This window comes from Vanessa atalanta, chromosome 28 (genome assembly GCF_905147765.1).
Source record: "Vanessa atalanta chromosome 28, ilVanAtal1.2, whole genome shotgun sequence".
NCBI classification, from domain to species: Eukaryota; Metazoa; Arthropoda; class Insecta; order Lepidoptera; family Nymphalidae; genus Vanessa; species Vanessa atalanta.
Window position 1 is genome coordinate 1,436,271 of NC_061898.1, and position 22,546 is coordinate 1,458,816.

At 35.3% G+C, this 22,546-nt stretch overlaps 1 protein-coding gene across 1 annotated transcript in view; it reads right to left on the minus strand.

The window, feature by feature from the left end:
* Positions 1-651: 651 nt before the first annotated feature.
* The window catches only part of LOC125074593 (modular serine protease-like), a 29,132-nt gene continuing 7,237 nt past the window's right edge, over positions 652-22,546 (minus strand). Inside the window, exons 2-15 of the mRNA XM_047685945.1 lie at positions 21,560-21,611; positions 20,378-20,488; positions 19,255-19,317; positions 18,385-18,501; positions 17,583-17,717; positions 16,996-17,176; positions 16,462-16,559; positions 15,705-15,916; positions 15,404-15,619; positions 5,627-5,788; positions 3,989-4,110; positions 3,540-3,716; positions 2,497-2,656; positions 652-908 (exon numbers count right to left, since the gene is read on the minus strand). Of these exons, the coding sequence (XP_047541901.1) occupies positions 718-908; positions 2,497-2,656; positions 3,540-3,716; positions 3,989-4,110; positions 5,627-5,788; positions 15,404-15,619; positions 15,705-15,916; positions 16,462-16,559; positions 16,996-17,176; positions 17,583-17,717; positions 18,385-18,501; positions 19,255-19,317; positions 20,378-20,488; positions 21,560-21,611 (1,997 nt within the window). The 3' untranslated portion in view covers positions 652-717. The remainder of the gene's footprint in view (positions 909-2,496; positions 2,657-3,539; positions 3,717-3,988; positions 4,111-5,626; positions 5,789-15,403; positions 15,620-15,704; positions 15,917-16,461; positions 16,560-16,995; positions 17,177-17,582; positions 17,718-18,384; positions 18,502-19,254; positions 19,318-20,377; positions 20,489-21,559; positions 21,612-22,546) is intronic.

Consider the following 22,546-nt stretch of genomic DNA (forward strand, 5'->3'; position numbering starts at 1 on the left):
AACTTGTTTTTGGTACAGGCAGAAATATCAGCAGAATTTTATCACGGACATGAAAACCTTGCCCCGAGCATTCTGGTGTCCGAAACTTGGCGTTACAAGCTTGTCCTTATATCTCGTGTTCATACATATCATAGTCTATTAAAGGCCTCAGTTACTGTGAGTTTACATAAAATTATTATGAATATATTCTGATGCATCTGGATTTCGATTTCCTAGTTTGTTAAACGCATTGAGTCTTTAGCTCCAAGATTAAATGGACCGGACCTCTTCTGCAACGATCTTTGGATTGAAGTTTTAAGTTAAAAAATATACAGGATAATACCCTTTGTTGATTTCCAGACAGGATACATAGGTTTATAATTGTATTTAACTAACATGACTTTGTATTTTTAAATGTTGATAAAGAGTATCTACTGAGTTTCTTGCCGGTTCTTCTCGGTAGAATCTGCATTCCGAATCGTTGGTAGCTTCACTTAATATAGTTTGTTAAATGACGATTCAAAAGTACTGGAGTGCTTCATATAGAACCATTTAAATTGCCGAGGACGCTAGTGATGCTCGACGTGATATCGATATTATTTGTTATAAAAACAAAAGATAATTTTAAAGATCCATCAATGTTTTCGACGACAAATAAAACGGTACATAGAGAGTTAAAATAAGAAAACGCTGCATTTTCTTAAAAAAAATATCATTTACTATAAAAACGTATTAAATCTATATGTACTCCTTGATGAAGTGTTCATGTTTAATGATCTGAGTGAAAGCGGTGAGCGTGTAAGCGTTGCAGAGGTTTTCGTTTCGCGGCGCGGTGGACACGATGCCGCGCAGGTAGTAGCGCTGCGTGCTCCGCTCCGACGCAGAGAACGCGAGGCCCCCTCCACTGTCGCCTTGGCACAGAGACGTCCCTGCGGATTGACGAAACATAACACAATTCTAAGGGCACTATAAAACAAACAGCTGTTTCCTGGGGACGTTCGTGCGCAGACGTTCACAGAGCAGGTCGTTCGCTGGACCTCCCCATACGGGGTCTCATCCGGTGCCCTTGACCGCTCTGAGAATTTGCGGAGGATCAAGAGAAGTCTGCTGCACACGCAACTAGGAATACTTTTACGGAATTACCCGACCCCAACGACCCGTCCGTAGTAACGGACGGGGAACAGGACACCGCAGTAAATAGGGCATAGCCCTGGGAACTGCCATCCCCATACCCCAACAGGGGGATGCGTGAAATACCAGAACGCGGGGACGTTCTTGGAACGAAGTTACTATTACTAGCGACTCGTCCCCGTGATACTAAATATACTACAGAATGTATTTACAACGTTCATAGCTTTTTGTCATTAGACAATTAGTCCCTGCATTTTAAATCTGTAATATCTTCGAAAATATTCATTGAAATTACATGCTGTAAAGGACCATATTCGTCTATATTAAATGCATTGCTTAAAATCGCTTCGTGAATAAGCCATTATTTCTCGTAAAAAGTCAAGAATAAAAAATATTAATCGTGTATTACTAACAGTATTTAAAACGTTCGCGAGACTAGTACAGTCTCGTGAACAAGACATTCGTAGATAATGTCGAAATATCGAGCTCCAACAAATAAAAATAAAAAAACATGGTAAATATCCCGTTTTAAATACTGTTAGTAATAAAAATAACCATGTTAATTTAAAATCTTAATTGTGTATTATTTATTTCCTCACGATGTTTTCCTTCACCGCCGCGCACGAGATGAATTATAAACAAAAGTTAAGCACATGAAAATTCAGTGGTGCTTGTCGGGGTTGGAAACCGCAATCATCAGTTAAGATGCACGCGCTCAAACCACTGGGCCATCTCTCTCAAAACAAATGAAAGGTCTCTACAAAATCGCCCTCGATTTGTTGTTCTCATTTCCCGGGAAATCCCCGTCACTTTTGTACAACATCGAATAGAATCATTAGATTAGCTAATAGCCAATTTTTCCTATAACCATTAATTCCTCTACATTCAAATTCTAAATTCAAACTCAAATTCCTTTATTCAATATAGAAGTATTACACGTTCTTATTGATGGTCAAATTAAACACTACCACCGGTTCGGAAAAAGAAAACCTGACCTGAAAAGAACCGGCGAAAGAAACTCAGCGGGACTTTTTTTTTTACGTCAAATTAATTATATAAATAATTGTATATGAGTAGAAACAGCCAGGAGGCGATCGTTTCATTCCCAAGGTGTGTTATCAAACATAAACTCACTAATTGTATAGTAACCTTTCGCACACAAGCGTACCTTAACAATTTTTTTAAATTTCGCAACAGAAGCATTTTGAACGCTTTCTGGGATCCTGTTGTAGAAGCGTATACATTGCCCCACAAAAGAGTTACTGACTCTATGCAGTCGAGTAACAGGAGTAACAAGATTGTGTTTGTTCCTTGTACCAACGTTATGAGAATCACATTTTCTCATTGATTCAAACGAACAGATCTAAAATAATAATATACACATACCGTTCGTGTATCCAGCGCATATCTTGTCACTAGTGATGTACTCCCTGAAACTCGGCGGTGAGATTGCGAAACACTCCTCTATTTTGACGTATGGCAACTCAACCACCTTTAGAACTTGGGAGGCTTTTCCGTTCTCCGCGGTGAGACCCCATCCGGCAACCTGGTCATCAAAATCAAGGTCAAATTTACGTAGGTCACATATTTATTGATATAATCTGCATTTCATTCGAATATTATATTTATCACAATGAATTATATCTCTTATAGTAGAACCTACTTTCTGTCCCTTGCTTTTTTATACGACATAAAATACTCCATTGAGTTTTTCATATATAATAATAATAATAAATCTTTATTCATTAAAAAAGTGATTGAACAGAACAGTTTAGTTCTATAATTGGTTTGTACTAGTGTTGCATATCGATAGTCCACTATCGATAGACTATCGATAGTTAAGGTGTAAGCGATACTATCGATAGCTTCCCATGAGCAATACTATTGATACTATCTATAGTATTACTCACGGAGAGCTATCGATACTATCGATAGTATTGATCAATACGATACTATCGATTGTACTATCGATATCCTGAATAGTTTTCGAGGTCAACTATCCATAGTCAAACTATCGATAGTTCTGCAACGCTGGTTTGTACAAATTAATCTAATTTCAATCAACTAGGTGTAGTACTGTACTCCTCGCTAGGCTATTAAATAATTCGTAATGGGGACTCTTTGAGTGTTTCTTAATCACTGTGTACAACACGTGAAGACGTTATTAAGATTTACAATGTACTTTTTAATGTATACAGATGCATACATACATATGTCATATAAAAAAGCCAGTTCTTCTCAATTCCGAAGCAATTTATTACCGTAATATTCTCACCAATATGGCCACCAAGTTATTTGGCTCGGTAAAATAAATCAAATATCCTTATTCAATATAAAAAATATGACACTTTCTTGTTGACCGTCAAAAGACTTGCGGCGAGAGGAACATTGAGGTTTTTTTATTTACAATCAATTGATTCATATCATACCTTGCCCAAACTCCTATCAGTTAATTGCTTTCTGTCGAAATTCACATCAAAATCGATACAGACAGGACGTATGTAGACATGATACGTGAACGGAGTCCCTACGACAACCAGAGCGATGTCATCTTGGAAGTTCGCTTCGGCTCCTCGGAAATGAGGAGGCACCACTATATTAGCGACCTGGAAAAAAAGGGGGTTGATTTAATCCTGAGAAACTGAAGTCATGTGAACTAACCATTACAATTACCATACAATTGTTCAGTGTTAAGCAGTTCAATTTATTCAACCAATAAGCAGTGTTCTGGTTATTTTCCATTAAAATATAATAATAAAAGATTTTTATGAGACCTTCTAGGGCTTCTTCGTTTTACTAGAGGTCAAGATTTCACCACCATAGGCGAGGCACCCTAATTTGAACAGCCTGTATTATAACGGGTCTGATCAATACTCACATCAGACTTCTGGGCGTCTGGGTCTTGCGGGTTGTCCCACGGACGGTAGATCTTGCCAACCGCAACCGCGTAGTTTGTAGCTGGTAGAAGCTTGTTCTTGTCGCTCCAGAAGCAATGCGCAGCTTGGATTGAATAAAAAAAAAATTAAGACTAGATACAAAGATGAAATTGTTTTAAGCATTAAAATACTCGAGACAGGAGATAACTATAATAAGTCATGAACTGCATTTATTAAGTACTTATTATTAAAACTCGATAAGTAAAGCCCTACCTCTCCCGAAAAAAAGGTACATATGTAAATGTCTCGCTGCCTAGCAAATGGAGGCCTTTCATTTCTAATGGAAAAGGTTTTTTTTTTATTACAAAGGTAGGCGGACGAGCGAATGGGTATCACCTGATGATAAGTGGTCATCTCCCCAGAGAATAGCGTTGTAAGAAATATCACCCTAACATTGTTGCCACCAACCTTGAGAACTAAGATGTAATGTCTCTCGTGCCTGTAGTTACACTGGCTCACTGAACCTTTGAACCGGAACTCAACAATACTTCTGTTTGGCGGTAGAATATGATGAGGGTATCTACCCAGGCGGGCTTGCACAAAGCCCTACCACCAAGTTTGTATCTATCCCCCTACGTGCTCCAATGCAGTTTTTGGATGTGACAGCTCCTTACGATAAAATCCATCATCATGAAGAATCAATACTTTGTTTCCGGTTTAATATTAGGAGATTACATAACTATCAATTAGTCAGTTGGTAGAAAAGAGTTACTGAATTCTGCCGGTTCTCGTTAGAATCTACATTCTGGACCGGTTGCTATACATTCGATGTTACTTTGTATTATGAAGATTCGAAAGTGCACAAGAGATACGTCAGGCAGCCTCGCATCTAAGGCGGGGCAAACCTTGCCATGGATGGCAGTTTCATGGGGACGCCAGATCCTTTAGACAATTATTCGAAATATCGAACAAATGAAACCTCTTTGTCTACAATCTCATAGACTTTTATCAAGTTATAGAATTAATATATTATGTTAGAAAAACATTTTTTTCTATTTCCGTACATCCGGTTAGTTTTCGAACACATACTAAGTAATTTATGAACGCGTCTTAACAGATCAAGTCAAAACTCAAACTCAAATTCCTTTATTCAATATAGAAGTAGTACACTTTCTTATTGATTGTCAAGTTAAACACTACCACCGGTTCGGAAAAAGAAAACACCCTGACCTGAGAAGAACCGGCGAAAGAAACTCAGCGGGACTTTTTTTTTTTACGTCAAATTAATTATATACATAATTATATATGAGTAGAAACAGCCAGGAGGCGATCGTAATCGTAGTAAATTTTTGAACGCGTGCGTAGTGGCCGTGGTTTTCCTACCCCATTACATCTATACGAGCCGAGTTGAACAATTGGCATCACAGGGCAGGCAGAACAATCTTTGGCAGTTTTAACGGTTTTTCTCAAACACTCAAGGGTCTAACTATCTAAACTATCAAGGTTTTGCCCCGGTTCGAAAAAAATCGTAGATCCGGGGCTGACGTCAGGATATGTTATACTCAAAAATTGGGAGTTTATTTTTCTAACACATATATTTGCAAAATCCCGTTTAAATTAAGTTGATATAAATGACTTACCAGAAATAATAGTTGTTGTGCTTATCAGAGATCCCCCACAGATCTGCTCGTATGGAGTGGATTCCTTTTTGTAGATACCCGCATGCCAAGGCAGTTCTCCCCTTTTTGCCACCTGCCCACCTAAGACGAGCTGGGCACCTCCTGGGGTGATGGTGCCGCATTCTGAAATTTTTGATTTCGTTTAATAAAACATCCACCTACCATTTTACGTACTTAGACTAACGGTTATATCTCTTTCTAGAACGTTCTTTAGTATCTAATCACTAACAAATAAGAATCATAGACTTCAAGTCTATGTTTATTCATAGTTTTATATTTTTAAATTTAATACTATACCCTGTTCAAGTTAGCTTGATCTTTTTGACAGACGGGCTAGTGATGAGAAACAGAAAATATAACATATATAACAGTCGATGGAACGATGGAATGCGTAATTCAAATTAGAATTCAAATTTTTTTTTTACTTATTTTTCTAAAAAGAGTTATACCAGCTAAAGAGACTCCAACCAAAAGGACCCCCGTTCGTAACAATAACTCAATAATGATCTTTAATAAGGATTTTTATAATCGATATTTGTAGCAGTTACTCGTACTTTTTATTCGCGTCCCTACCGTCCGACCGATGTAACATTGTACAAGCGTCTATTATTTTCAGTGTTTCTATTTAAATTGTACTTTTAAACAATAATCTATAATAGAAAAAGTCTTAAAATTTTCGGATAACGCTCGAATTTTTAGGAACTATTGTATTATATGTATTTTTTTTAAATAATTTTTAAAATTGTAAAAATATTGTTTATCGACAGAACTTTGCACGTCATTGCAAAGTTATGTCGATCAGAAAAAAATACATCTGTCAAAAAGATCAAGCCATCTTGTACAGGGTATACAAACTTGTTTAATTTTTGGAAAGAAGTTCTTTAACGCGGTTAAAAGTAGAGTAAACTGACAGAAATCTTCAAGTGAACCTGTCCCTCTTTCTCTGTGACTCTGTCTCTTTCTATTATTTGTAGGTTTAACACAACATTATTTGAACTTATCTTACATAATACAAATACAAATCATTTATTGATAAAGAAACACGAATCAAGACCTGTATACCAACATCATACATTTTTAGGATAATATCAGGGCCGGACCGTAAGTTTAGGGGACCCTGGGTTAGCTACTCTGGTGACTAAGACTTATTTGAACGTAGATTTCAATTAAATTAATTGAATGGGTTTGATTAATTGCAGGACTCGACTGCAAACCATAAGATCTGTTTAATTTAATGAAGTTATGGATTATTTCGCATTTTCGTTTATTTTTAACTTTGACTTGATTTAGCTGGGGCTCCCTTGCATCCACGGGATACAACGGAGCCCTGGGCTGAAGCCCAAAAAGCCATATGGTAGATCTGGCCCTGGTTATAACAATCAGTGGCAATACAATTAACGACAAAGTTTTTGTTCGCCACCGTCGGCATCGACCACATCTTACAACTGTCCAACAGCGGCCAGTGTATCGTAGAAAAATGGGTGTGAAGCGTAAGTCGTGCGGGGCATTATAGCGCCGATTGTAAGCGCCCATCACATTAACCACTAAACAATGAACTAACATTATTTTACAAATATTATTTTATTTGTTGATAGTTTTATTTAATAATTTCAGTTGGTATTATTAATTGTATTTTTTTAAGTGGTATTTTTAACACGCTTGTATTAGCTTCACTTGTAACTTTGTATGTAAGAAAATTTGGAATCTTAATTAGAACCACTTCCCGGTCTTCGATGAGGATGAAATTTTGCACACGCTCTGAGTTCTGATACACATATTTATTTCATGATTGACAATACATGACTAGCTAAGAAACGTCATTACAAATCCAATATGGCGGCCTACCCAAGATGGCGGACTGGCTGTTTGAAATCCACCCCCCTGATATGGATATCAAATGAAAGGGTTTGCTGTCAGGAATACGAAAAAAATAGTCACGTGGCTTTAATCCAACATGGCGAACGGAATATGCTAAAACCGTGTTTTTTAGTTTTTTAACTATTTATAATTATTAATTCACATGCTATTATAATAACAATTTTTTTATTGTCATTTATATATTCTCAAAAAGTGTTAATTTATTTAATTGTATCGCTTATATAATATGTAATACATAGCGAGAACAACTTTGTTCCAAACGGGTGCCCTAATATTTTTTTATATAAACTTATTTAAATTCAACACAACAGTTGTTTCCAATAAAATGGCCGCAGTTGGACGACACAAATAGTCGCAGGCACGAGTCGTGGGTAAGGCCAATTCGCGCACGGACACTTTCGGCCAAATGGCAGAAGCCGAATGTCAAGTAAGAGACCAATAGACGACAAGCTTTGATTGATGGACCAATCGCGTGCGGCCGGCGTCTCAGTTTCTTTATTCGTCGAAAGATACCAAAAAATGTACTACTGCGCAGGTCACGCTCATGACTGATGCCGTTTACTATACTATTGTTTGTTAAACTTTGACTAGATTTCATGATTTTTTTTGACCATTAATCTTGTTTTCTTTACGAATATAATTAAAACATCACAAAATTTGTTATCATATTCAGAGATGCGAACATATTTCTGTACTATAGTGTTATTCTATAAGAATTCACGAAGCATCTCATGAAATCTCTTAAATGGTATAACATAATGGTGTTTTATAATTGTATTTCGAGTTTATTCGTACAGAATATTTCTTCCTATCAAATTTTATTTTCCTTTCAGATTTCTAGGTTTATTGGTTTTGCGTTAGTAGACAGACAGAGGGTATTTAAGTATTTATTATTATATACTAGTTGATTTTCAGAAAGGACACATTATATATAACAAACATAACATTGTATTTTAAATGTTGGTAAAGAGAGTACTGAGTTTTTTTGCCGGTTTTTCTCTGTAGAATCTACATTCCGAAATGGTTGTAGTTTTACTTAATACAGTTCTGAAAAATGACGATTCCAAACTGTGTTTGCCTACTTGAATAAAGTATATTTTGATTTATTTTTTTGTAGATTTTTCAAGATCTCGATGAATTATGTTCTGTCAATGTCAAAGTTTTTAATTTGTCTCTGCTTCTAATGGCGTTGGAATAAGCTATAAGTCCTAAAAACATTAATATATAGTGATACTAGAGTTTTGTAAAGAAATATGAAAGTAGTTGTCGTCCGTGGTTTCGTTCGCGTTTTACGAATTATTCGTCAAGTTTAAATTTAATGTACACATAAAATTAAATAATATCTTATATAAATTCGGTCGGTCGTTTGACCTTGAAAGCTCAACATACACACTAAGTATATCTTAAATTAATATAAAAGATTATAATAACTTCAAATATATAATTTTCTTCGGTTATTTATTTGAAGTAATTTTTTTTTCTGTAATTTCAGTCAGTCGTCAGAAAAGTTATTTAAATACAAACGTCATTAACGGAGGGGATTGTCAAATAATGCTGTCTTTTTCTTTCGTATGACAAATCAGTGACGACTGAAAGAGATGAATCAGTGTTTACCTGAACTGCTAAGCATTGGAAGGAACATTTTCAAACGCAAAAAGGCGACCTTGAAATTTAACCGTTATTGCCAAATGAGTTTTACTGTAATTGGTATTTGTCGAGGTTTATTCGTTCAAGAAGGGGCATTCCTTCACCTTAAATAATTTTATCGGTGTGTATTCGTATGTGTGAGTGACGCTAGTACTTACAAGATGTCTTAGTGAGGTTAAGAGTAGCGACAGCAAAACAAAAAATTCAAATTGAATTATATTTGTTAATTTAATTATATTAAATATTAATTTAATTTAAAATGGTGGGAAACTATCTAAATTTTATTTTGCAAAAGGATATTATTAGGGAATAGGTTAGGTAGAATATTAATAAGATGGAAATTAATGATTAAATAAAAGTACTGATCGAAAATAAATTTTATTTATTTATAAATAAATCCATCCTATTAATATTACATAACTTATATATTACATAATATTATGATACATACAATAATACATAAGATAATAATTTTATTTATAATTATTTCGACATTTACAATATTGCAATATTATTTGCGGTCGATGGAATTCCGCAAAGTTACATTATTTAATTGAATAAATATTTCGGTATTAATTTTAAATATATAAGTTTAGATAAAGTTGCTTATGTTAACGTATATAGTTATATACCTACTAATGACATATACATTTATAATAGGGATGCATCCGATACCGATACCAATACCGATATATTGGCGATACAGCAGGTTTTCCGATATATCGGTATCGGCAATATTTGCTGGTTAGAATTTGCTTAATGTATTTTTAGTTACTAACTCTTATTAATGAACCTTAGTTACTGAGCTTAATTACCAATATTCAAATTCCAAGTCTGTAACGTTTTTTTTTTTTTTTTTAAATAAAAACAATCAATCAACACGTCTACTTATATTTATTTTACCTTTATTTAAATTCGATAAGTATATCGGTATCTGTATCGGTATCGCCGATATTTCTCTAAGAGTATCGGTATCGATATCGTATCGGCAAAAAGGCCTATCGATGCATCCCATCATTATTTATATTTGTAAAACTGAGTCCTATAACATAAAATCACAAACTTTTTTAAATGCATACGTTAAATTCATTAACATATTAATATTTGGATAGAAATTGTTAATTAATTAATTCGCCTTTCTAAAAAGCGCAGGCTCGATATTTTTTACTTAGCTGATTAAGTTTATTATTTGATGTTACTTTATTTCATCTGCTATTCAATCGGATCCGAAGATTATCCAAGAACGTCCTATACAATGATGCTGATAAATTGACACACTAAAGACTAACACCAGGCACCCCCCCCCCACTATCAAATTTGCGTCAAACAGCTGAAACTATACATAGCATACGTTACGTCCACCCGAAGACGACGACGTTTTAAACCTGTCGGTCTCACAGGAGGCACGATTATGTCGTGAGTATAAAGCCCCTAAGTGTATTCTCTACATTTGGCTTGAGTACCAATATTCGCTCTCCGGTCTGGTGACGTTTTCAAGGCATTCTATAACACTTAAAGAAGTATAGACAACTAATTTTCGCACGTGGCCTCAGGGCTGGACCGTGAGTTTAGGAGGCCCTGGGCTAATGCTACTTAGGGGTCCACCTAAGACACACCTGAACGTAGACTTGAATTAAATTAATTAGTGGGTTTGATTAATTGCAGTATTCGCAGCGCTGCAAACCATAAGATCTGTTTAATTTAATAAAATTAGGTAATTCTTTCGCATTATCGTCTATTTTTGATTTTGACTTGACTTAGCGGCTCTGGACTGAAACCCAAAAAGCCATATGGTAGATCCGGCCCTAAGTGGCCTAGCCAGCGTGTGTGGGGGTGGGGTCTGGTGGTAATTGCTTTTCTATACACACGACAACGTACTGCATGCATGTTGTGAGGTCAAAATGACCAGTTGAATTTTTAAGACGTGTAAGCGTAACAACTAATTTTATTATTAACTTACGCGTTTTTTGATATAGGTGTAACCTTGGAATTATTTCACGTATTTAGTTTCATTACAAAAAAAAGTTTTGTCTTCACTATATGGAAGAATTAGTCGTCTAAGTGGTCGCTATTTCGCTTGCGTTTTACAGGTTGTTAGGCATAAAATCTTTCCTTCGTTGGAGTTCAACCCTGCTTCATTGGAAATTTCATGAAATTCGATTTAGTGGTTTGGCCGTGAAAGAGCAACTGACAGACAGATGGACAGAATTACTTTCGTACAATATATGAACATAGTAATCATTGTGTTTAGTTAAGCGCTTTCGCAGACTCCGATGAACGATAATCGTTAACACATTCGAAGCGAATCTTCTAAATTGAATTAACACATTTATATTCAAGGAGCGTTTGTACTTTTTCTTTATTATTTACCGACTTACAGACATATCGCTTCCCCGGTGCGAGACCGTCACTTTCGCAAAAATTGAAAAAAATAGTTAAATGCGTAATAAGTGTCCTGAACCAACCCTTTAATTGGTGCAAAAACACGGCGCGAATCACGACGACGCTTGGATAATGTCAAAGTTTTAAATGCTTCTCCTGAAAAATTGACACTAAAGTGACGGTCTCTCAACTTGGTGCGATATTTGTCTAATATTATAAAGGAACTGAGTTGCTGTGATAGATTTTATTTAAAGTGCATTGCATCTTAAACTATATTTAATAATTACTATTTGTAAATTAACATAACCTATCAATATAGTAATTCTTGACTAAGATTTCCCTGCTTTTGTGCTGAACTGGGCCAATAGCTTTAACAGTCATATCAAAAGGGTGAGAGAATAATGTTAATTCAAATACATCATGGACATAAAGGATGGCAGCGAAAATGGCGCCTGGAATCCGAACAAATGTTAATACTTTGACATTACGGCAAAAATATACGAATGGTGGCAAAAATGAAAGCAGATTGGAACGGTGGAAAAAATCCAATCGACTTGGAATTATGGCGAATGAAACTAGCAGATTGTAATTATGACAACATTGCCAGAAGATTGGATTGGAAAGAAGAAATTATTTTGACCGTCCCCCTAACTGAGATATAATATTTAAAATGGACATGAAACTGGAGGAATTTTAGGACGAGCTTAATATACGACATATACGTATACGGAACTAAAAAAAAAAGTAATACACGGCAGTTAACACAAAATTTCTTCACAGATGGCTTCCTTCATCACCGACTTCTCGTATTTTAGATATTGTAGAGGAAGATTGGTTTAAAATTCATTAAAATAAGGTCCTTATATTTAGCCAAATGTTTTATGTTGTTGTTTGTGGTTTATTAAGCTGTATTGCCATCATTTGTTCCAACGTTGGAACAAATAATTAACTTTCAACATTAAATGCACTGTGCGTGTATATTTATTCAGAAATATATAAAAATACGTTTTTATATAAATAGCACGGGAGTCTATGAGGTAGAAAAGAATACAATCCCCATGTATTCCTCTATAATTAATAATTTATTTATTTATTTATTTATTTATTCCCTCAATTCAATCGAAAAATAAAGATTTTTATTTTGGATGTGATATTTGTATCTACTGTTGGTTGTCCTAATGAAAATAAAAAAATAAATAAATGCAATTATTTATGAAATGTAAATAAACTTACATTTATATATTATAATTATCAAATTATCAAATAATATAACAGACATACATACAATGCAATTGTCATGAATCATTACAAACTATAATTAAACTATTGTAAACATATAATGATTTATAATAATCACATAGTATATAATTAACTACTTTTAGGTGTAGTAGGAACTTACGTTGAATTACTGTCTAATGTAATTAGGTAGATTGGTATTAGGGACACGCCAGTTGATATATTATAATATAGTGTGCACTAGCCTTTTAATTAATAGATTCCCATTATATTTGATCTCTATACGTCACCATTAATTGTAACATTAGATTATAATCAATCTCGCGAGATTGTAAACTGTCGCGAGATTATGAACGGTCATGCAACTAGCAACTCGCGGCAGTCACAAGCTTGGCAAAAGACGATACTTTTTAGTGGTACTGATTTTAACCAGATTTAGTTCAACTATATATGTGTATACGTATTTATATATGTTGTAGGATAATCGGACGATTGCAAAGTACCGGATAATTGGAATTTAAGAAACGTTTTCACAATCGTCCTTGCCATTTTTAGAATCATTGCAAAAAGTTCCAGTTTGTTTTGGACACTTGAACACTGATTGCCTTATCAAATAATTTATTCATGACATTTTAATTCCGTTTAAACGTGGCGTTGTTAGCTTAACAGTGTAAACGTCACTTGATAAGGTTAACGTCAGCGAATCAATCTTCACAGGGTAGTGATCGTTCGCGACATAGCTAGATGAACCGGATGTCCCCTTCAGATGACATCGTCCTCTCTTTATCGTTCTATTTATTATTTAAACTTATTTTTTGTAAATGTTCTAATTTAAAAGGGATTTTGAATAGCAATTTTTTTTCTTGCAATTTAACTGTCAAACGTTCTTAATTTATTTCACTTTATACACAAATAGCTACCCGCTCCGGCTTCGAACGGTCGCACGTCAACGTTCACAGTTTTTTTAGATATTAGACAATACAAACCCTGAATGTGTCCCTGCGTTTTAAATCTGTAATATCTTCGAAAAATATTCATTTAAATTACACGCTTTGACGGGCCATATTGATCTATATTAAATGCACAATGTATTTAAGGTACTTAAAAAGACATGGATTAATGCTGTATTGCTTAAAATCGCTTCGAAAATAAACCATTATTTATCTTAAAAAATCAAGGATAAAAAACGGTTATTGTGGGTTATCTCTTAGTGATAGACATACTATCGCGGACTTTTTTGAAGACCTTTTTTACGTTATTTTGATCTATCTCGTAGGGTTCATCCAGCGTTTGCAATGTAAGCGCAAAAAATGTGTTTATTTACGACATCACTTGTGAAACCTCTAAAATTATCAGTGTCACTGTTTCTCTACTATGTTGTGCATGTATTATACATATAAACCTTTCACTTGAATCAATCTGTTTATTGAAAAAACCGTCTCAAAATCCGTTGTGTAATTTAAAAGATCTAAGCATACATAGGGACAGGCGGTAAGCGACTTTGTTTTATACAATTTAATGATATATGGCGTAAGCACCTTCATTCCAACGTCCCGCGTCATCTCTCGTATATTCAAAGTCACGCTGAGTTCCTTCTTCTTAATTTTTATAAAGTCAACATCTCGAGCAAACAACACAAGCTTAGTCATTTTTGAATTAAAATCCATTATATATTAGATAATTATTATATATTTAATGAGGTATTAATTATTATGTCTTTTAAAGACCAGAAAAACCTTCCTATTAAATACAAATATTAAAATTAATCTACTAAGAAATTATGCAAAGAAATCTTGTTCACTGGCATTTATTATTTTTTCATTTAAAATAAATATTATTTTCATGTAAATAAAAATAAAAGTGATTGCAATTGTTTTATTTTCAAATATTAAATTTATTTTGTACTATTAAAGTGTATTATTGCATCATTAGGCTCAAAACGACTACCAGTGTTATAGTTTTCTTCGTCTTTTGGTCTCGTAACTTGTGCCATTCTCCAATCCCCTTCATCTATATCGTATATACTCGGGTTGTCTCTTCCAATGTTTATATTCACACTTTGAGTGTCAATATTACTACTTGTAGTCTTATTTTGAGTGTCATAATGATCACCAGTAGGTTTATTTTGAGTGTCATAGTGATTACCAGTAGGCTTATTTTGAGTGTCATAATGATCACCAGTAGGTCTATTTTGAGTGTCAATATTACTACTTGTAGGTTTATTTTGAGTGGCATAGTGATCACTAGTAGGTTTATTATGAGTATCATAAAAAATACCAGTAGGCTTATTTTGAGTGTCATAGTGATTACCAGTAGGACTATTTTGAGTGTCATAGTGATTACCAGTAGGTATATTTTGAGTGTCATAAAAATTACCAGTAGGTCTTTGAGTGTCGTAATAGCTACCCGTAGATATAATTTGTATATTACCGTTTTGAGTAGGAACAAGTTTGACATTAATGTCATTATTACTTTGGACTTTGATATTATTATTATTACCCGTATTTATTTCTATTTTAGGTGTATTATTGTTACCGCTAATGATCTGAATTTTAATAGTATTGTTTATATTTATAGTAATGTTCGTAATCCCACCTGGTTTACATATAGCGATGTATGTCCAGCTTCCGTCGATACATCTCATGGGGTTTAAAATGTCTGAGTTGTAATAGTTGGGTGATCTGCAGATTGGCTTGACAACGGTTCCTGCTGGTTCCTCCGTACCGCATTCTCTAGTACCTTCCAGGGAGTCGGGACCGGAGAGGCGACACCGGTATTCGACGCTTTCGTGTTTGTGAAGACGGCAGAATCCTGGAAATATTCAAGTATTTATGTATTAAATGTTTTTTGCTTTTTTTGTTTTTTTTTTTATCTTTTTTAAATGAATAATACTCACGGACACATTTTGGTATATCATTGGACCAATAGCCGTCGAAACAGAACACCGATGTTACTTCTCTCTCCACACCGAAGCCAGGGTTGCAAGTGATGTTGAGGCCCACGTTGGGGAATGTTTGTCCTGGGGTTGCGCTGGGGTTCCCGCCCATTGTGTACGTGCCGTGTTCGGGGAAGGGAGGTAGCACGCATTTACCCCCTTGGGCTACAGGTCTGGGAGAACAAAAAATATTTAATAATACAAACGTGATACGTGCTTGTACACTATTAATTCCGTTTAAATTTAAATCTCATGTCAAAAAAAGACTATTTCTAGGCAGGATATAAATGTAATTGTACTTTATTGACATATTCTGTAATTAAATTGGTGGAAAAGAGTAATTACTGAGTTTCTTGCTTGTTCTTCTCGGTAAAATCTAATCAAAAACTCAAAATCAAAATTTACTTCATTCAGGTAGGCTTTAAAAGCACTCATTTAACAAATTATATTAAGTGAAGCTACTACCGGTTCGGAATGTAGATTCTACCGAGAAAAACCGGCAAGAAACTCAGTAGTTACTCCTTTTCAACATCTAAAAATACAGTCATGTTAGTTAAACACAATTATATAAGTACGTAATACATCCTGCCTGGAAGTCAACAAGCATTACCTTCACACTTTTTTATCATCTACATACTTCCGAACCGGTGGTAGCTTTACGGTCGGCAAAAAAAGTAAATCCATATTTTTTCCATATAATCCTAATCAATATACTCACTTGTCTGTTGGTTTTACAGTAACAGGTTTCGGTGATCCTGGGGAGATTCTATTGCACAGTTCGTCGGATTCATCGGATTCATCCGCACATTCTATTTTCTGTAATATATATATATTATAAATATATATTATAATATATAATATAATATAATATATATATTATATTATATACGACTCAGTGATTTCAACATGAGAATATTAAATGAAAGTTGGGTTAAGCGTCATTGACTTTCATGTGCTTAGTTGTGTGTATAATTTGCATGTGTCGGCTGAAATTCCATGTGTTCACCACAGCATTGTGGTGATCTATGCGACAGAATTTTCTACTTCAAATTGAATTAGCCTGTATATTTTTTTTTTTGAATTACCAACAAAAGTGAAAATTTTACAGTTTATATAAATTATTAATTATACTTTTAATTAATTATGAGAAATATATGAACATCAAAAAAAAAAAATTTTTTTTTTCAAAGATTATAAAGATTTCTTATTAATAAAATAAATTATTATATAAGTCTCTCAATTTTAGTCTTACCCCGTTACAATCCGATCCCTGGTCCACGCAGGCTCCGTACGCGCACTGGAAAAGATACGGCGCGCACGCCTTATCCGCGCACGCGCGCACCGTCTCGTCTGACCCGTCCGAGCAATCCACGACACCGTCACAGTGCTCAGACGCTTGTATCATTTGACCGTTCGCACATCTGAATTGACCACTGGGGGGACAACACCAAAGATTTTCAGTTTAGACTGGTCACCAACGAACATAGACTTTACACTGTAAGAAAAATTTAGCAACCGACCCTGGGAACTATGGATATGCGTTTATATTTAAAATTATTCAAGAACAAAGATCTTAATATTTAATGCATAACAAAATTATTTAACGACAAATATAAAAAAAAAACATTGTAAGTTCTACAAATATATTCATCTGGTTTCAACAATAGAACAGATCTATCTCGGCTCAATTTGTGGTAGGACTTTGGGCAAACCCGTCTGGTTAAGTTCTTATTGTACCGTTAAAAAGCAGTAAGTATTATGTTTCCGTTTAATGGTGTTGCCAGTGTTATTAAGGTACAAAGATGCAGTTTTTTAGCTTCTTATAATAGAGAATCTTACCGAATTTTGTCAGTTTCGTTGCGGCACCTTGGCAGAAGCTCGTCCGATTCATCAGCACATTCCTTTATCCCATTACAAGGAGCTGTACCGTCGACGCACGCGCCGTACGTACAACGGAACCAGTTGCTTTGACATCTAAAACGATTTATAAAAATGATTACACAATGTCTGCTTAAAAACTAAGAGTTCTGTATATAAGGAAGTCTGATCTGTCAGTTTTCGAAGGGACCCTAGCACTAAGCCGAGATGATAGCACGAACAATGAGGCTACGGGTTCAAGTCCAAACAAGCACTGAATTTCCACGTGTGTTTTTTTAATTCATCTCGTGCTCGGTGGTCAAGGAAAACATTGTGAGCAAATTTGCAGGTATTTAATTTCAATTTAAATCGGCCACATGTGTATCGACAAACCCGCATTGGAACAGCGGGGTGGAGTTAACTCCTAACCTTCTTCTTAAGGGGAGAGGTTTGAATCAGGGCATGTTAAAGTTTATGTACAGGTGATCTTCCCATCTTCTCAATTTCGAAGACGAGGGATTTCAAACAGCATAAACAAATGTTTTCCAAAGCTCGGGAATGTAAATGATGGCAACTGACACACTGAACTTTAGTGAGAATTTCTCTTTAGTAATTCTAATCTGACCCGGAGTTCAAACCTAGAATCTTAGTAAAACTTAAGTTTAACTTAAGAGGCAGTTATCGTTAAACAAGACTGCCAATCGATTTTAACGATGTTTATTAGAATTTAAGAATGATATAAAGATTTAAGTTTTATTTTCTCTATATTTAAGAAGGTACTTACTGCATTTTCCTGCAAAGTGCGTGCGTTTCATCACTACCATCGGGACAGTCAACGATACCATCGCATTTACCGTCTAAACCGATACACGTACCGTCACGGCACCGATGCTGATTTTTACTGTGAAAAAAACGAATTTCGAAAAACGTTTTAGGAAAATATCAAACGATAGTGTTTAAATATAAAATCACACGACATCGAAGGAATCAAAGAATACATCATAAAAAAAATTAAACTTAAATAAAAAAAAAATACACATTTGAAATAACACAGCTTAAAATCAATGAAATCCTACGTACTGATATTTATACACTGTGACAACGAGCTTGTAATCCTTTTCGATATTCAATGATAATTGCCGCTAATTTGAGGGTAGATTTGTTTTAGTGCAATTAAACTTTAAAACAGCCGTCTTTTAAGAGTCCCTTTAAATAATATTTTTTAGTATTCTTTGTTATAGCGGCATCAGAAATACGTTTTCTGTGAAAGTTCCAACTGTCTAACTATCACGGTTCATGAGACACAGCCTGGTGACAGATAGTTGGACATACGGACGAACAGAGTCTTAGTCCCATTTTACCCCTTGGATACGGAACCCTAAAAATGCCCAAGCTATGTTACTACTCAATTATTTTTGAATTATAAATGTATATACCATATTTATGAATATGATAAATGTTCAATCTGCTCGTAGACATCCGTTTGGGTGAGTACCAGTAAACAAAGAAGGTTGTATGGTTACGAGGCGAAGGAAACGACTTAGTAACGACTACTGTCACGATATATTAAATAATACATTCAATTAATAAGTCTCCTCTTCTAATATATTTAAAAAAACCGTATTGTTTAAAACCATGTACAAAACATACTCACTTACAAGACGAAGCTTGGCGCCTAGGTCTACTCAGGGTTATATCTTCATTTGTTTGAGGATTTCTGAAAAAGATATCAACAGATTATAACGTATTACACTCATTACGTATTAATGTTGAAGGCCTCATTTTTTTTTTGGAGAGCCGAGATGGCCCAGTGCTTAGAACGCGTGCATTTTAGCCGATGATTTCGGATTCAAACCCAGGCAGTCACCACTGAATTTTCATGTGCTTAATTTTTGTTTATAATTCATCTCGTGCTCGGCGCTGAAGGAAAACATCGTGAGGAAATCTGCATGTGTCTAATTTCAACCTTCCCACAAAGGGAGAGGAGCCCTTAGCCCAGCAGTGGGAAATTTACAGACTGTTAATGTGAAAATGTATGATTTTTTATGGCATAGCTAGGCGGACGGGTAATTTACACATACATACATTACATACATACATACATTCGTCTAAATACTGACATACGTCGTAAGGAATATTAACCATTCCTTACATCGCGAATGCGCCACCAACCTCGGGAACTAAGATGTTATGTCCCTTGTGTCTGTAGTTCTGATAAACTTATCCGGAACACGATTAAACTAAGTAGACGGGTTGAGATTTCGACGAATAAGCAAATTATAATGTAATAAATATAAGCCTAAGTTACTCCTTATTACATCATCACCCAGTGAAAGTCTCGTCAGAATCGGTCCAGCCGTTCCAGAGATTAGCCGGAACAACCAGAGGACCAGCCGTTCAGACAAAGATTGAAAAAAATGTTATATTTGTATATGTACCGTGTATACATACATTTTTTTAAACGTTTGCCACGTGACACAAAACGCTCCTGATTGGTCGGGTTTATGGCGTCACTTGCTTGTAACCTCGTTTGCCTACTGTATGTGGATTATATGAGCCCCAGATTACAATACAGGCAAGTGACGTCACCGGCCCCATTGCAGCGCCATATTGTCAAAATAGCGTTTTCGCGCGCTATTTAAATATGAAATTTTTAATTTGATATTTTTCAGCAAAAATGTACTAGAATTAAAAAAAAACGACTTTCACTGGGTTCCTTAATAATAATACTCAATAATATAAATTATTATTTTTATATTTAGATATATTTAACTTACAATAAATTGTCACAGTAGAGTTCATCCGATCCATCGAAGCAGTCTCTCTTGCCATCGCAGAGGCTTTTCAAGGGAACACAGTCCCCATCCGGGCACATTAATTCATGTAAGCTAAAAGAACAGGTATTTCAGTGCAATTATATAAAATTCTTCAGTTTAAATCGAAGTGTAGAAGAGGACACAGTTCTCCTACCAAGTAAGTATAATTATTTTAATGTATAATTAACTTCCTCTTTGGTATAGTGGATAGATAAGGCTGCAGATCCCGAGGTGTTAACTTAAAGTCAGGCTCAGAGCCGTATCAAGCTATGCTGGGGCCATTGGGCACCCATGAATTTGGGGCCCTTTTGGTAGATATTTACTACCATGTACAAATAATTTTCTTATTGCCAGGCCTTAAGTATAGTTTCAAATAAACTGTGAGGTACATTTCGTAAATTCGTAGGAATGTTATGGCTATAGTATATCTCTTTCTATCATGAAGAGCACGTCTATAGCTTTCCACTTTTAATATCGACTATCGTCACTAGCCTTTTGATAAATATTTCTTAAAAGTATGACAATTTTTGAAAATATAATGTATAGCGGTTAACGTGAGCATAAACGTTTGAAACAAATTGTTGGTTCTTCGGGGCCCTCTCAGGTGGGGGCCCTGGGCACGTAAAGTTATTGGGTTTATTTATAGAAAAAAAATCAGGAACAGCCTGGAGTTTGGAAGTTGGAAGTGTATATCCCGGCGCTCTTGTTAGATTTGCCGTTCCATCGGTTTATGAGAGTTTATTTACATTTGGATATAAAGTTGTCCAATATAATATTTCCTGCGTTGGCTGGTCTCCCTTGAGATTGGGCCGCCGTGGCAGAAATCAATCAGGGCGACATTATCATTACATATAATTAAAGCGTTCGTGAAACTTAACTTAAGTTTAAGATAAATAAATATTGGAAAACATCAAATACATTACTCTGATCCCAATTTAAGTAGCTAAAGCACTTGTGTTATGGAAAAAGAGAAGTAACGACGGTACCACAAACACCCAGACCCAAGACAACATAGAAAACTAATGAACTTTTTCTACATCGTACGTACGGGACCTCGGAGTGGCGTACCCATGAGAACCTGTGTACACACTACTCGACCACGGAGGTCATCAACTCCTCGCATACTTATAGTATGCAACTTACTTGCATAGATTTGCTCCCTCCGGAACAACATATGAGAAGGCTGGCGGTGACACTGGAAAGAAAAAAAAAGTATTAAAAAAAACCCTACTTGGTGGTAGGGCCTTGTGCAAGCCCGTCTGGGTAGGTACCACCCACTCATCAGATATTCTACAACCAAATAACAGTACACTGTATTGATTGTTGTGTTCCGGTTAGAAGGGTGAGTGATCCAGTGTAATCACAGGCACAAGGGACATAACATCTTAGTTCCCGAGGTTGGTGGCGCATAGGTGATGTAATTGTTAATATTTCTTACAGCGCCTTTGTCTATGGGCGGTGGTGACCAATTACCATCAGGTGGCCCATATGCTCGTCCGCCAACCAATGCTATAAAAAAAACAAATGTGGATCGAATTTCTTCTTTTCCAACATATAAAACCTGTTTTACATATAGTCAAGGATTCAAATCAAACAATATTTGACGTAGAATTGACAATATCATTGGTTGAAAGCTCGAATAATCAGTGATGTTCATTACGGATGTTCGACAAGATGGCGTTTTTAACATCGACGACGCCATTATCGGATTTGGAAGTGAAATTAAAGTTGATATAAGTAGTTTAGTAGATTGGCGTTGTATTGTAAATAAAGTTGTACTAATAAAGAACTGTTATCAGTGCAAAATATAGCTTAGTTATTAGAAAATCGCGTGGCATACGGAAATCTAAATCTTCGGAATAGACTATTTTACATTACATTAGCAGTCTGTAAATGTCCCACTGTTGGACTAAGCCTCTCCCTTTGAGAAGAAGGTTTAAGTATATTCCACCACGCTGCTCCAATGCCCTTTGGTGGAATACACATGTGGCAGAATTTCGTTGAAATTAGACACGTGCATGTTTCCACACGATGTGTTCCTTCACCGCCGATCATGAAATGAATTATAAACACAAATTAAGCACATGAAATTCAGTGGTGCTTGCGTGGGTTTTGGGTCTGGGTGTTGTA